General features: G+C 42.1%; 1 protein-coding gene across 1 annotated transcript in view; it reads right to left on the reverse strand.

Moving 5' to 3' along the window:
- The window catches only part of PGGT1B (protein geranylgeranyltransferase type I subunit beta), a 51264-nt gene extending 38489 nt beyond the window's left edge, over nt 1-12775 (reverse strand). Inside the window, exons 1-2 of the mRNA XM_032842285.1 lie at nt 12623-12775; nt 2350-2468 (exon numbers count right to left, since the gene is read on the reverse strand). Of these exons, the coding sequence (XP_032698176.1) occupies nt 2350-2468; nt 12623-12762 (259 nt within the window). The 5' untranslated portion in view covers nt 12763-12775. The remainder of the gene's footprint in view (nt 1-2349; nt 2469-12622) is intronic.
- Between the last annotated feature and the right edge of the window lie 462 nt (nt 12776-13237).

Raw genomic sequence — 13237 nt, forward strand, 5'->3', positions numbered from 1 at the left:
AAAACATATTTTAAGGGTAGACAATAACACAGTTCAATCACGGATGCCAGCAAAGAATCCTCAAGAGTGGGGAGAAATAGGAAGACAGAAAATAGAAAGCACAGTGAATACATGACAAATTACTGGTAACTAAAACTTCTAGTATGAGTTCTCTCACTCTAATGTTATGATCCCATTTTTCTAGAGTAGCAACAGCTATTTTATTCTAGGGAAATGAGTATCAGTAAATTTTTTCTAAAAATAAAATATATTTGAGCAAAAAACATACAGAACAGCTTTTCTATGACTCACACTGTATAATTTCCTATGTGGTGAGACACATCCTTTAAGAAACTACAGTGTATAATCAGAACATGTATTTTTAATAATCAGTCAAAAATTAAAATCTGTAATAATACCATATCTAATAATTAACTTCTTTTAAATAAAGATTTTATTTATTTATTTGACAGAGATCACAAGTAGGCAGAGAGGCAAGCAAAGAAACAGAGGGGGAAGCAGGCTCCCTGCTGAGCAGAGAGCCTGCTGGATCCCAGAACCCTGGGAACACAACCTGAGCTGAAGGCAGAGGCTTTAACCCACTGAGCCACCCAGGCACCCCCTAATAGTTAACTTTTAAAGTTTAAAAAGAAAATCCCAGACTCACAGTGGCCAAACAAACAAACAAACAAAAAACCCTAATAAAAAGGGAAAACGAAAATTACTTCCAGTTTTCAGGTGTCTAGAACCATGACCTCACCTCAGCCATGCTCCAAGAGAATGAGCAGCATATCTTGTAATTGCCACAGCCCTTCTCTAAAGGTTTATTAGCAAGACATTCAATAACTCCTACTTTCCAACATGCTAGAATCACTCACTCCTAACCAGAGTATCACATATGCTGCTTCACAGGGCTGGTGAAAAGTGAGTAGATATTTATGTATGACAAACCTAGTTCAAAATGCTTAATCATTTTTAAACAAGAATTCATCAACAGGCACAGATTTTAAAAATCATATAAATACAAACACAATGAAATCCATCATAATCCATCACTGGTCACTGGCAACTGCTTCAACCTCTGGGGTCCCCCCCTTCCCTCCCTGGAGGCCAGGTGGTGGCACTGATTGTTCCAACCCTCCAATCACTGACTGGCTCCAAGGGCCAACAGCCCTCTATCCTCAGGCACTTTCCAAAAGTTACCTCATGAACATAACAAAAGACAACTTGTAACACTCTCAAGACTTAGGAAATGCCAAGAGTTAGGGAACTGTGAGCCAGGAACTGTGATTGAAGACCAAATATACATTTCTTACAGATCACAATATCATGATGCTATAGACCAAATGTGAAAATATAGCGAAGAGGAGCAGTTAAGTTAGAATAAATCAAACCTCTTTCTTTCTAAACAAAGCTTTAGCTTACTATTTCCCTGAAGTTCATCTAGGTGAGACCTTTATAAATGTTTACTCCAACCAACAAAATGCATGGTTGATTTATAAATATTGGCTCTTAAAAGCCAGGTAAGTGATGACCATGATAAAAACTGTCATTTTATGGGAGTTTATCTGTTTCTCTTTTCAAGGTTAGAATTTCTAACACCTACAAGTTAAATCAATGTTAAGTATGTTACACTTAACAGTATGAACAATAAGGTGTATAAAGCTTGTGTGCATTTAGTTGATTAAGTAACATATAAATTTCAAACATTAATTAAAAAAAGAAAAAGAATTTAACTGACCAAAATTCATAAAGTTTAAGAACCATAAAAAGGACTACAGTGCTAGTAATAGTTCTAAGAGACCATCAGAGAAAGGCTAACGAAACCCGAAAGAAACCACCAGGAGAGAACACCAAAGAGTTCACTGAAAAGACAAGAAGAATAGCTGGGAGTGAAAAATACAGCAAATGTTATGAAACTAAACAATCAAAAATGACAAATATAAAATAACTGATAAGCAGTACTCCCCGTAGAAGAGAAGAACATAACATGCAGCTACAACAGCAAATCTCCAATTCCAGACAACCGCACAGTGGTTTTCTCAAGCGATTAACAAGTAGACTTTTTAATTTTTAATTTATTTTTATTTTTTTTAAGTTATCTCTACCCTCAACGTGGGGCTTGAACTCATGACCCTAAGATCAAGAGTAGCACGCTCCACAGCCTGAGTCAGCTGGGCACCCCAATGATTAGATTTCTCAAATGTCGGATCTGAACAGGATGGGTGTGCAGTGTTGCAAGGAAAACATGGCGGAATAAAATATGGTAAGAGTTTATGAATTCATACTGAGATTTGCTCGTCTGACACATGTTATGCCAAGTACAACTAACTAGTCACACTAAAAATAAAATGCTAAAAACTCACTCACTGTCTTCTGTGGGAAGGACCTGCAGGGAGTAAATCCACTCTATTATATCATCTTTGTTCACCAGATCTAAGGAATCCAACATATCCAGCCCGGAGAGCGCAAAAAATGCAATTGTCAGCCTAAAAGAAAAAAAAAACAAAAATGTAAAATTCCATCTCAACTGTCAAAACACTGAAGTCTTTCTGATTCAGAAAAATAATAAAGTCTTTCTAATTTTAAACTTAATTTCAAATAGTTCTCTCATTTTGCAAAAGCCAAAAAGCCCTATTTATACTTATAGTTTAATATCAATCAAACCTTTGTTTCATTTAGGGGTTAAAAAACCAGTCCCATTCATCTGATGCATACATGGATTCACTAAAACAACCTGAAGGCTAAAGCAGATTTAAAAAAGAATTCCCTGCACCTAGTTAGTACAAGTAAGTTCAAAAGGCTGGAAAACATAAAATCCCTATTTCCACTTATTTGCCAAGAGCAACTATGCTTACAGTTGTTGCTTAATTCTTAAGGAATGTTAGAATAAATCCATCTGTACTCAAATTTGTTTATAAATAGTGTGACTGGAAAAAACTTAAAATGAATTTTGGGAAATAATACTTTAAAAATACATATGCGTTTCAACTCCATTTTCCCAGAGAGCATTCTTTGATGGAATGAGAAACTGTAAGGCAACACACTCCCCTCCAAGAGTGCACACTGAAGAGAAATGTAAACTTTGTTTTCACATAAAAGCTAGCACTTTAGTGATTACTTTTTTTTTTTTTTTTTTTTTAAAGATTTTATTTATTTTTCAGTGACAGAGGGAGAGCGAGCGAGCACAGGCAGACAGAGGCAGAGGGAGAAGCAGGCTCCCCGCCGAGCAAGGAGCCCGATGTGGGACTCGATCCCAGGACGCTGGGATCATGACCTGAGCCGAAGGCAGCTGCTTAACCAACTGAGCCACCCAGGCGTCCCAGTGATTACTTTTTAAATAAAGAGTTGTTATATATAATTCTTTTCAGGCTGAGATGAATTCTGTACTGCTGTCTGAGCATAGTTATCTCATTTCCATATTCTAACAATTCTGATGACTAATATACAAAATTAATACTTTGAATCATTTGGTCTAAAATCTGGAAACAAAGCCACTGGACACATTCTGTAACCTTTTCAACTAAGATTCCAAAAGAGAAATAAGCCTTAATGCCCTAAGGCATCCACTGTGTGTAATAAATTAAATTCTTTCCCACGCATTTATCAAAAACACTACCAACTTAAGGAAAAATGAGAAAAGTCACTTTTTTCTTTTTTAAGGGTACAATTCTCTTTGATTCCTGGTTGAAAAAGGCTGGCATACATTAGATAACAGGAGGAAAAATCAGGAGAGTAACTCTAACCAAAGCTTAAGGACAAAAAGTAAAACTAATGCAATATTGGTACACTTAAAAACAACAGATTTGGGAAAATTTACATTGCTGAGAGACTATTACTGTATACTAGACACTGATCTAGAAAATTTCTTATATACTCTCTCGATTTAATTCTACAAACCACTGAGAGCCACCAGAATTAGGGAAGTGATTTATCTGAGCAGAATTAAAGTAAGGTCAGTGAAACCCCTTTATGTGGAAGGCTACAGTTCAGAGTTCAGATTACATCATCAAATGAGCTAGACTGAAATCCTAGGCTGGCTGATTCACAGCCATTTATAACCCAGGCAGGCCCTTTGCTAAATCTTTTCTAAGTCCCTTCCTTATCTATAGATGATTACCCCTCACAGTTAGTGCACTACCGGGCCACAAGCAATCACTCCTCAAATAGAAAACTGTCATGACTGGTATTTTCCCTGATTTTGATGAGGGAGCAGAAGGCAAGCTGAGGACAAAGCAGAAGCCGACACCATGCAACCTGCCCCCATCCCCTACCGCTGGATGGGACATGTGTGACAGTGTTCCAGGAATCTCCCATCTTATGTTAATACCTTGTAGAGGGGAAAAACAACCTTAACTCGACAATGGCAAGACAATGGCAAGGCCTCAAGGCCTCCGTATCTTGTAGGTCTTCTTTAGCATATGAAAGTTCTTTCCAAACCTTTCTCTTTACCTCCCCCAACCCCACAGCTTATGACCAGCCACCTCTCACAAGCCCAGGGCAGCAGCTCTTTCTTGCCCATGGGTCCTGTCCCCAGGCTTTAATAAACCACCATTCTGCACCAATGACATCTTAAGAATTCCTTCTTGGTCGTCGGCTCCGGACTCCACCCCACTGAACCTCCCCTATACTCTAAAACTTCATCAATTTGACAGGCGTTAATGACGACCCCAGCGTCTAAACACACTGTCACACTACAGGCCTTTTCTCCAGGTCACTGGTTGGCAACCTTCTTCCCCCAGACTACACTGCTTGCTCCCCCTACCCCCAAAAATGATACTTTAGAAATGGGAAGAACTTCCCTCTGACAGCAGCCGTGTCTGAGAATCGCTGCTTTTCATGATCAGTATGTCTCAGGAGGTTAAGTTCAGCTCACCGTGATACGTGCCTGCATTACTTCACGTAACCCTGCTACGGAGCTCTCACTGGGGTTCTCGATTTTGCTGTAAATGGTTACAGTTGGATATAATCAATTAAAATTATCCAGTAATTTAGTTTATTAAAACAATGTTACAGAAAAACCCAAAAGGAAGATAGAAAAGTGGAGGAAAACAAGAGGCTGTCAACAAGACAATCTACGGAGGCTGGATAAATCCAAGATCTTCCTATCAGTAAAAAGTATATGATCAGAAAACATCTACAGGGCTACAAAAAAAAGCTCGTATTCTTTTCTAAGTTAAGTACTCTCTTAAATTTTTCTAGCTCAAGATCATGAAGTCCAGAGAACGCCAAGTGATTTGCTTGAATTTGCAAGGCCAGATAACCAATGGAAACTACTCAGGAGCTCTTAGTCATAGGGTGGTGGGCTCCACTGGGGTGTTTGTCATAACTGGCTGCGCATTAGAATCGGCTTAAAAACACACACCTAAAACACCACCAATAAAACAGAGAGAAGGCCTAGGTCTTACTCTATGATAATGAAATGGAAATTCTAGGTCGAAGTGGAGTCTGGGTACCTGGTATGGGGGGGGCTTCCCAGGTGAGGTAACATGCAGTCAGGCTTTAGAAGCACTGCTCTAGGGGCTCCTAGAGGCTCAGTCAGTTAAGCGTATGGCTTTTCTTTTTTTTTTTTTCTTTTTTAAAATTTATCTGAGAGAGAGAGAGAGAGGGAGAGAGCACAAGCAGGGGGAACAACAGAGGCAGAGGGAGAAGCTGGCTCCCCATTAAGCAAGGAGCCAGACGCGGGGCTGGATCCCAGGGCTCTGGGATCATACCTGAGCTGAAGGCAGACCCTTAAGCGACTGAAACACCCATGTGCCCCAAGTGTATGACTCTTAATCTCGGCTCAGGTCTCAGTCTCGGGGTGGTGAGTTTAAGCCCTGTGTTTGGGCTCCATGCTAGGCATAGAGCCTGTTTAAAACAACAACAACAACAAAAAAAAAAGAAAGAAAGAAAAGAAAAAAAAAGGCTTGCTTTAGAGCAGTGGTGCCCCAGGATACATTCTAAAGACATTTTTCGTTGTCCTGAGAGAAGGGTGCCAATGCCAGCTAGCTGGTAAGTGCCAGGGATGCCGCTAACTGTCCCACCTACGATGCACAGGGCAGCGCCATTCAACAAAATGTCAACAGTGCGAAGGTTAAGTACCCTGCTTCGAAGTCCAGTGCTAGCTCCGTGTAAGTGTCATATGAATGACCTATTTTTCATTTTATTTGCTTCTAAGTATGGATGCAAGTACCAGAAATCAAGTCAGATACTGAAAAACCACTTAAAAATCTTGCCTACTTAATTATTAAAGGCTCCCGAGAGTACACTATTTTGAACTCCTAGATTAAAGTTGACAGGATTAACACAGCTCTACTAAAAGCTTATGCTTATGGAGGCGCCTGGGTGGCTCTGTGGGTTAAGCCTGGGTGGCTCTGTGGGTTAAGCGTCTGCCTTCTCTGCTCAGGTCATGATCTCAGGGTCCTGGGATTGAGCCCCGAGTTGGGCTCTCTGCTCAGCAGGGAGCCTGCTTCCCTTCCTCCCTCTCTCCCTGCCTCTCTGCCTACTTGTGATCTCCGTCTGTCAAATAAATAAATAAAATCTTTAAAAAAAATAAAAAAAGAAAGAAAAGCTTATGCTTATGAAGTGAGGTACCCAGCAGCGGCAGGCAGAACCAAGAAGTTAATTTGGAGCTAATGTCTTGCGTTCCTCTAAAGCCAGGAAAATACTCCTTTCTCACTACACCAGAGTTCTCAAGCAGTCCTAAAACTCTTGAGAGGGAATGGATCAAGTAAGGCATAAGAAAAAGCAATTTTGGGCTGTAGGCCTCTGAGAGGAATAATGGTTTTATGGTGCCCCTGTGAGTGCTACTTAGAGTGTGGATTGCTGGCAACCCACCTGGGGGTAGATGTCTAGAGGCGAAATCGTGGGAAGACGTATGCCTAAAATCAGGCCAGTGAAGGTATTTCTACGTTAGTTCCTTTGGAGAGCATTTGTTTGTTCTCTTCCATTCTTCTCTTACCCAGAATTGAACTCTAAAACTATAGCCTGCAAAAGCAAAGTAAACCAGCTACATCTTCCTGACCCTTCTTTCACTCCAAACAACACATATGAAAACCACATCTGACATGGATGAGGTAGTAAAGTTTGTCTCCTCTAAATAAAATTGCTGCCCCACTCAATCGATTCACAGATAAGAGGCATCAATTAAATGATGTCCCCAGAAGATCTCCAATTTTTCAGGTTGAAGAATAAAATTTTCAGGCTTAAAAAAAAAGCACAAAAAAACAAAAACAAAAAACCCAAGGATTACATGGGGCGGGGGTTAGGGGACAACCAGTCTGGGCAGTGGAAAAAGAATTGAGCAATAGTAATAAATTTCCTGTGCCAGTAAAGGAGTAGTGTACTGTTAGGCTAGAGCAGGTAAGTGACCATTTGCGAGTATACCGTGAACACTGATGTAATAGGCACTGACTAGATTACCAAACTTTGGATCACCTGCTCTGCTCCCTTCTGCCAGTAGTCTCTACCAGCATCTCCAAGTGTCTTTAACACGTGACTGCATTCCTGCCTAGATCTTAGGAGAGGCTATAATGAAATCATAATGCAAAGAATTCTAAAATTATGAACAAGCATTTAGAAAGAGAAAGTATTTAGAAATAGGAACACAGTTGCTCAATAAATTTGCTAACACTGGTAATGATAAGAGAGCCTCAGAGGACAGATGGAAATTAATCACGAAGTTAAAATACACAGCACAAACAGGCCCCAGTAAACACTCTGGAATGAATGACTTGAAATGCTTCAGGAACGCTAGAATTTTAAGCCTCACCCTTTTTTTTTTTTTTAAAGATTTTATTTATTTATTTGACAGAGATCACAAGTAGGCAGAGAGGTAGGCAGAGAGAGAGGAGGAAGCAGGCTCCCTGCTGAGCAGAGAGCCCGATGTGGGGCTGTGGGGCTCTGGGGCTGTGGGACTCGATCCCAGCACTCTGGGATCATGACCTGAGATGAAGGCAGAGGGTTTAACCCACTGAGCCACCCAGGCACTCCTAAGCCTTACTCTTTATCCTTAATATTTCAGTAGCTGGCTTGACGTATTTTTAAGTACAGTCACACTTCTTTGGAATTATTTTACATGCAAAATAATTTTTCAATAAGAAATGTTTACCAAACATCTACTACAGACTAGATTGTGACAAAAATGATTAAAACAAGCCTCTTAGCCTTAGCGGGCTAAATTATGGGGAAAAAATAACTAAGTAGCTATATAATAAACACTCTTAAGAAAATCATCTTCAGTGCACCTGGGTGGCTGTTGGTTAAGTGTCTGACTTTTGATCTTAGGGTGGTGAGATCGAGCCCTGCCTCACTTGGTGTTGGGTGTGGAGCTTGCTTAAGATCCTCTCCCTCCCCTCTCCCCTCCACCTTTCCATCCTCTCTCCCCAAGCCACTAGTGCTCTGCCCAAAAACAAAAACAAAAAATCTTCCTTTCTAAACCTACACCTTTTGCCTCTTGTTCTCTAGACCATGGCAGTTCCAATCCCAGAATCCTAGAACTCCTCCTTTTCCCTGAACTCCTTCATTCTATCCCATTCTGCCCCAGCATCTGGCTCTCAGATTAGTGCATACTACAACCGCTCTCTAACTGGTCTTCCTGATTCCGATCTGGTCTCACTTACTACTACAACAACCAATCTCAAATTCAACGATCACTCTGAAATGCGTATTTCAGAAGATCCACTAGGATCCACTTCCACCAGAAGATCCACTGCTTGGCAAATTTCCTTCACTTCTGTGCTACGAAATTCAAGTTTCTTGACCTGGCACACAAGGCCTTCTGTAATATGGGCCATGTCTGCCCTCCTGACTAAATTCCTACCACACCTGCCTTACATTTTGAACCACTGCTGGACAAATGATTGCAGTTCCTCTGCTCAACACTCATTTATCTACCTTTATTGGCTTGTCCATTTGCCTATAATCCATCCCCCCAAACTAAACACATTCTTTAACTTAACTTCAGGGTTACATCTTCCAACAAGCCATCTCTGAGACATGTCTCTCTTCAGGTTGAGCTAAGGTACTTCCATAATATCCTGTAAATACCACAATCATTGTGCAAACAAGTTCAAGTGTGGTCAGGGGATCAGCAACACCGGCAGCACCTGGGAACCTGCTAGACCTGCAAGACCTTAGACCCCTCCCAGACCTATACAATCAGAATCTGTGTTTAAACAGGACACCCAGGTGATTTATACGCACATTAGAGTTGGGAGGCACTGTGTTAAGAATCTGTTTGTACATGTGTTTCTCCTATCAGGCAGTCTCCAACATTAGGGTGCCTAAGCACCCTCTGGGATGCTGGTCAAAATGCACACGGGCAGCCCGTGCAGAGTCTGAGGCAGAACCGGGGAGGGGCCCAGGTACTTGCATTCTTATAAGCATGTGATGATGTCATTAATTTAGAGCCTCCAGCCGTGACCATCACACTTTGAGAAACATACTATGGGACTGCAACAGATTTCTGATAAGGGAGGGAATGAAAGAGCAGAGCAGTGGCTAGATGGTAGTGAGCTGAGCACTTACAACACAGGCTACACAGGGGAAGGACATGTGAACGGAAAGACTAGGTAGACTGGGATGTCCTGTAAAATAAAAACCAAACATCTAAACCCTTCTTTGAGAGCAGCTGGATCTGTAAAAATAACATACACAGAAAATGGTCAGTATTTTGTTCTTCAGTTAAAAAAGCCTACTCTAACTCCCGTTACCCAAATACAAATGGCAGTAACAACTTATAACCAAAAACTCTCTGAACCACTCAAATGGGGGGCCTGAGTGGCTCAGTCAGTTAAGCATCTGCCTTCAGCTCAGGTCCTGATCTGGGGGTCTTGGGATCAAATACCACATCAGGCCCCTTGCTCAGCAGGGAGCCTGCTTCTCCCTCTGCCTACTGTTCCCCCTGCCGTGCTCTCTCTCTCTGACAAATAAAATCTTTAAATAAATAAATATATAAATACAAACCACTCACGAAAAAGAAACTTGTTAATGCACAAAGCTCACAATCCAAGGTTTAATATTCACATGAGGTAACTAATAACTACCACCTTTCAGAAATTAATATTTAAAAAAAGGTCACAGGTGAAATAGTATTTTGTTTTCAAAAAGCCGTTATTAGAAAAATAAAAATTATTTAGTCCAGGCACTCAACAAATGTCTATGGAATTACACAGCAATACCAGGTTAAGAACAGTGACTTAGCAAACACATTGTTTTATCTGCAAAGTGGCAACAGCAGAAATTTCACGATCAGTCACCTTTGCTTAAAAGCTCAGAGCTCCTTTGTAAGCATATAATTATAAACCACAGACACCACAAAAGGTCTTAACCCTAAACTAAGGAAAGTAAACCTGACTCAGGAAGACAAAAACTGAAAAACTTTTAAAAAATCACTACAAAAACTACTATGTGCACATTAGCTTAAATGTGGTTACATATGCCATAAGAAAACAAGAAACAAAAAATTACTCAAGTGATAAACATTAGGTGTACAAAGGATATAATTAAATTTCTTAACTAATGTACCATGACCGTATACACTATCATCTACCATATAATGCCTTGTGTAGATCCTAAGATTGCATTGAAATTATTAAATCAGTTGTCCAATCAGAAAATTTTTGAAGTTTTACTTATGCTACGGGCACTATTACACAGTTTACCAACATGCATTAGTATACATGGTTTTGTCCATGCTGGAATTTTATTTTATTTTTAAAGATTATTTCTTTCTTTCTTTGACAGATCACAAGTAGGCAAAGAGGCACAGAGAAAGGGGGAAGCAGGCTCCCGGCTGAGCAGAGCCCAATGTGGGGCTAGATCCCAGGACCCCGAGATCATGACCGGAGCTGAAAGCAAAGGCTTTAACCCACTGAGCCACCAGGCGCCCCTATGCTGGAATTTTAAACAGAGCAATCAAACAGTGGCATTTTGAAAATACAACCACAGACCTAAAATGATAGCTACAAGTAAAGTTCAACTGTTTAACAAGTACCATAAGATGGAAGATTTCTTTTCATCCAAATGCTTCGAATTCACATAAAGTCAATCCCCATAAAATGTGTGATCTATTAACATCTTTGTTTCATCACATATCCTTCCAATCAACGGAGTTTTGGAAACCTTAATTCAGGTCTAGGGATGTGCTCTGCTATTCAACACTTATGGATAGAGAAAGGAATGTAAATAATGCTTCACTCTTTCTTCAGCAAGAATGTGCCCATTATTCAGGGCTCAGCTCACATTATCCAACAAATTTACTTCTTGCCTCCTTTGTGTAGTACTGCCCGAGAGACTTTCTGGGATGATGGAAATGTTGAAACAGCCACAAAAGCAACTGGCCAATGTGGTGACTGAGCATTTGAAATGCAGTGACTACTGCAAACCGAAATATGTAATTTTTAATGTGATTTCATTTTAATTAATCCAAATTTAAACAGCCAAATGTGGCTAGTGACTACTACACCGGACAGAGCAACTCTAGTAGCATACAAGTAAACTAGAAAAAAGATCTTTCCTGAAGTTTACAATCCTGCGTGAAAGAAAAATATTAAATAAACCAATAAATATATAATTTCAGGTGGTGACTGGAAGGGGCAGATCTCTTTTGGGAAGGCCTCTCTAAAGAAATCTGGATTAGGCATCGCCCTTCCTATGTGCTCCCACTAACCCTATGCTAACACAGATTTAACACACATTAACCCTATGCTGCAAAGAACTCTATGGAAACCACTTGTCTTGTTCCGCTGTACTCCAGCACCTATCATACTGAGTTTCTGGAGCACCAGGCAGAAGCAATCTAAAAAACTCACAAATCTGACCCAGCCTTGCAATGTTCAAAATACACCAGAGAATCGGAGTTCAAAAAGATACGAAGAGATTAGAGCAAACCCAATCGGCTCTCTTCGTACCCAGTCCCAGGCAGCCTTGGAGCCTCCCTTCCAAACACAGCACTGCAGAGCAAGGACCGCCTCCTTCTCTTTCTCATCCCCAGACTTCTACTCCGAATGACTAATTCACAGTTTTTTTCGCCGCAGCCAAATCACACTCCTCAGCCAACTCCAACTCACAAGGCTACAGCAAATAGACTTTTAACAGGCTGCTTCACGGAACACCGCACCTCATCCGCCAACCTTCTCCTACCCTTAGATTTACAATTCCTGGAAAGTTAATCTCTACTCGAACCTGACGGGCTCTGCGCCGCTCCCTTCCATCCAACACCATAGGGATATTCCATCAAGAGGGAATGACGTTTTGGAGGGAAGGGTAGCCCAGGAGAGGCCATTTATCTAAAATACGAAGGCAAAGTGATGCGTCTTTTCTCTTCTGTACTCGGAAGTAATGGGGCCAAGTGATTCACAGCCTCGTAGTGGGAATTTAGAGGAAGCTCGGAGCTGACAGGAAAAATGGTTGGGAAGTGGTAAAGGCAGACACCGGAGGTTCCACAAGCCCTCGACTTACTGCTGCCCCAATCCTCCCGCCACAGCCCGGGGGGAATGAGGGTGACTGCAGATCCGCCCGGGAGGAGAAGCACCTCGCACTGCCGGGTGGGCGGTGGCGCAAGGCCCGCAGGCGCCGGGTGAGCCCGCCCGCTCCGCGGAGCCTTTCCGCTGGGGCCAGGGGCCCCGTGCCCACCCCGCTGATCGTGGCCACCAGTTACCTGCTGGTCTCGAGCGAAGAATAACGCTCGGGCAAGACCTGGAGGCAGCGCTGGAAGAATCGCACGTGCCGGTCTCGCAGGAAATCCAGCCGCTCTCCCTCACCGCTCCCCGCCGGCCGCTCTTCCTCCGTGGCCGCCATGCTGCTGCGGAAGCGACGTCCGCCGCGACCCGGAAGCACTTGGCGCGCGGCGTGAGGGAAGCCCGAGGGGCCACACAGGGATGGCGCGTGGGCACGGGCAGTGCGCTCGCCGCGCGCCCGCCTCGGGTTGAAACGACTCGCTGTTCACACTCTTAACGCAGCTTGGTGCCTTCGCATTTCTTTCTACAGCCCACCTTTTCTAGTCTGAGCCCCGCAGGCTTGGAGACCCTTCTCAAGCCTTGTAAAATTCAGCCCACAGATCCACCAATCCCTCCAGAACTTTGATCCTCCTTCGGTATTTGGAAGTGCAAGATCAAAAACTTCTAGTTCGCTTTGAGACGATCGCGGCCCTAAAGGATGGTATATTTGAAAATGGATGGATCAGAATAAATCCTTTCTGCAAGTCCCCAGCTTTCAGCTGAATAGATAGGGAGGCTAGATCTTCAAATCAAGCTGTGAAGATAAACGTTTTTTA

Source organism: Lontra canadensis, unplaced genomic scaffold (assembly GCF_010015895.1).
Source record: "Lontra canadensis isolate GAN:19392208 unplaced genomic scaffold, GSC_riverotter_1.0 scaffold126, whole genome shotgun sequence".
NCBI lineage: Eukaryota > Metazoa > Chordata > Mammalia > Carnivora > Mustelidae > Lontra > Lontra canadensis.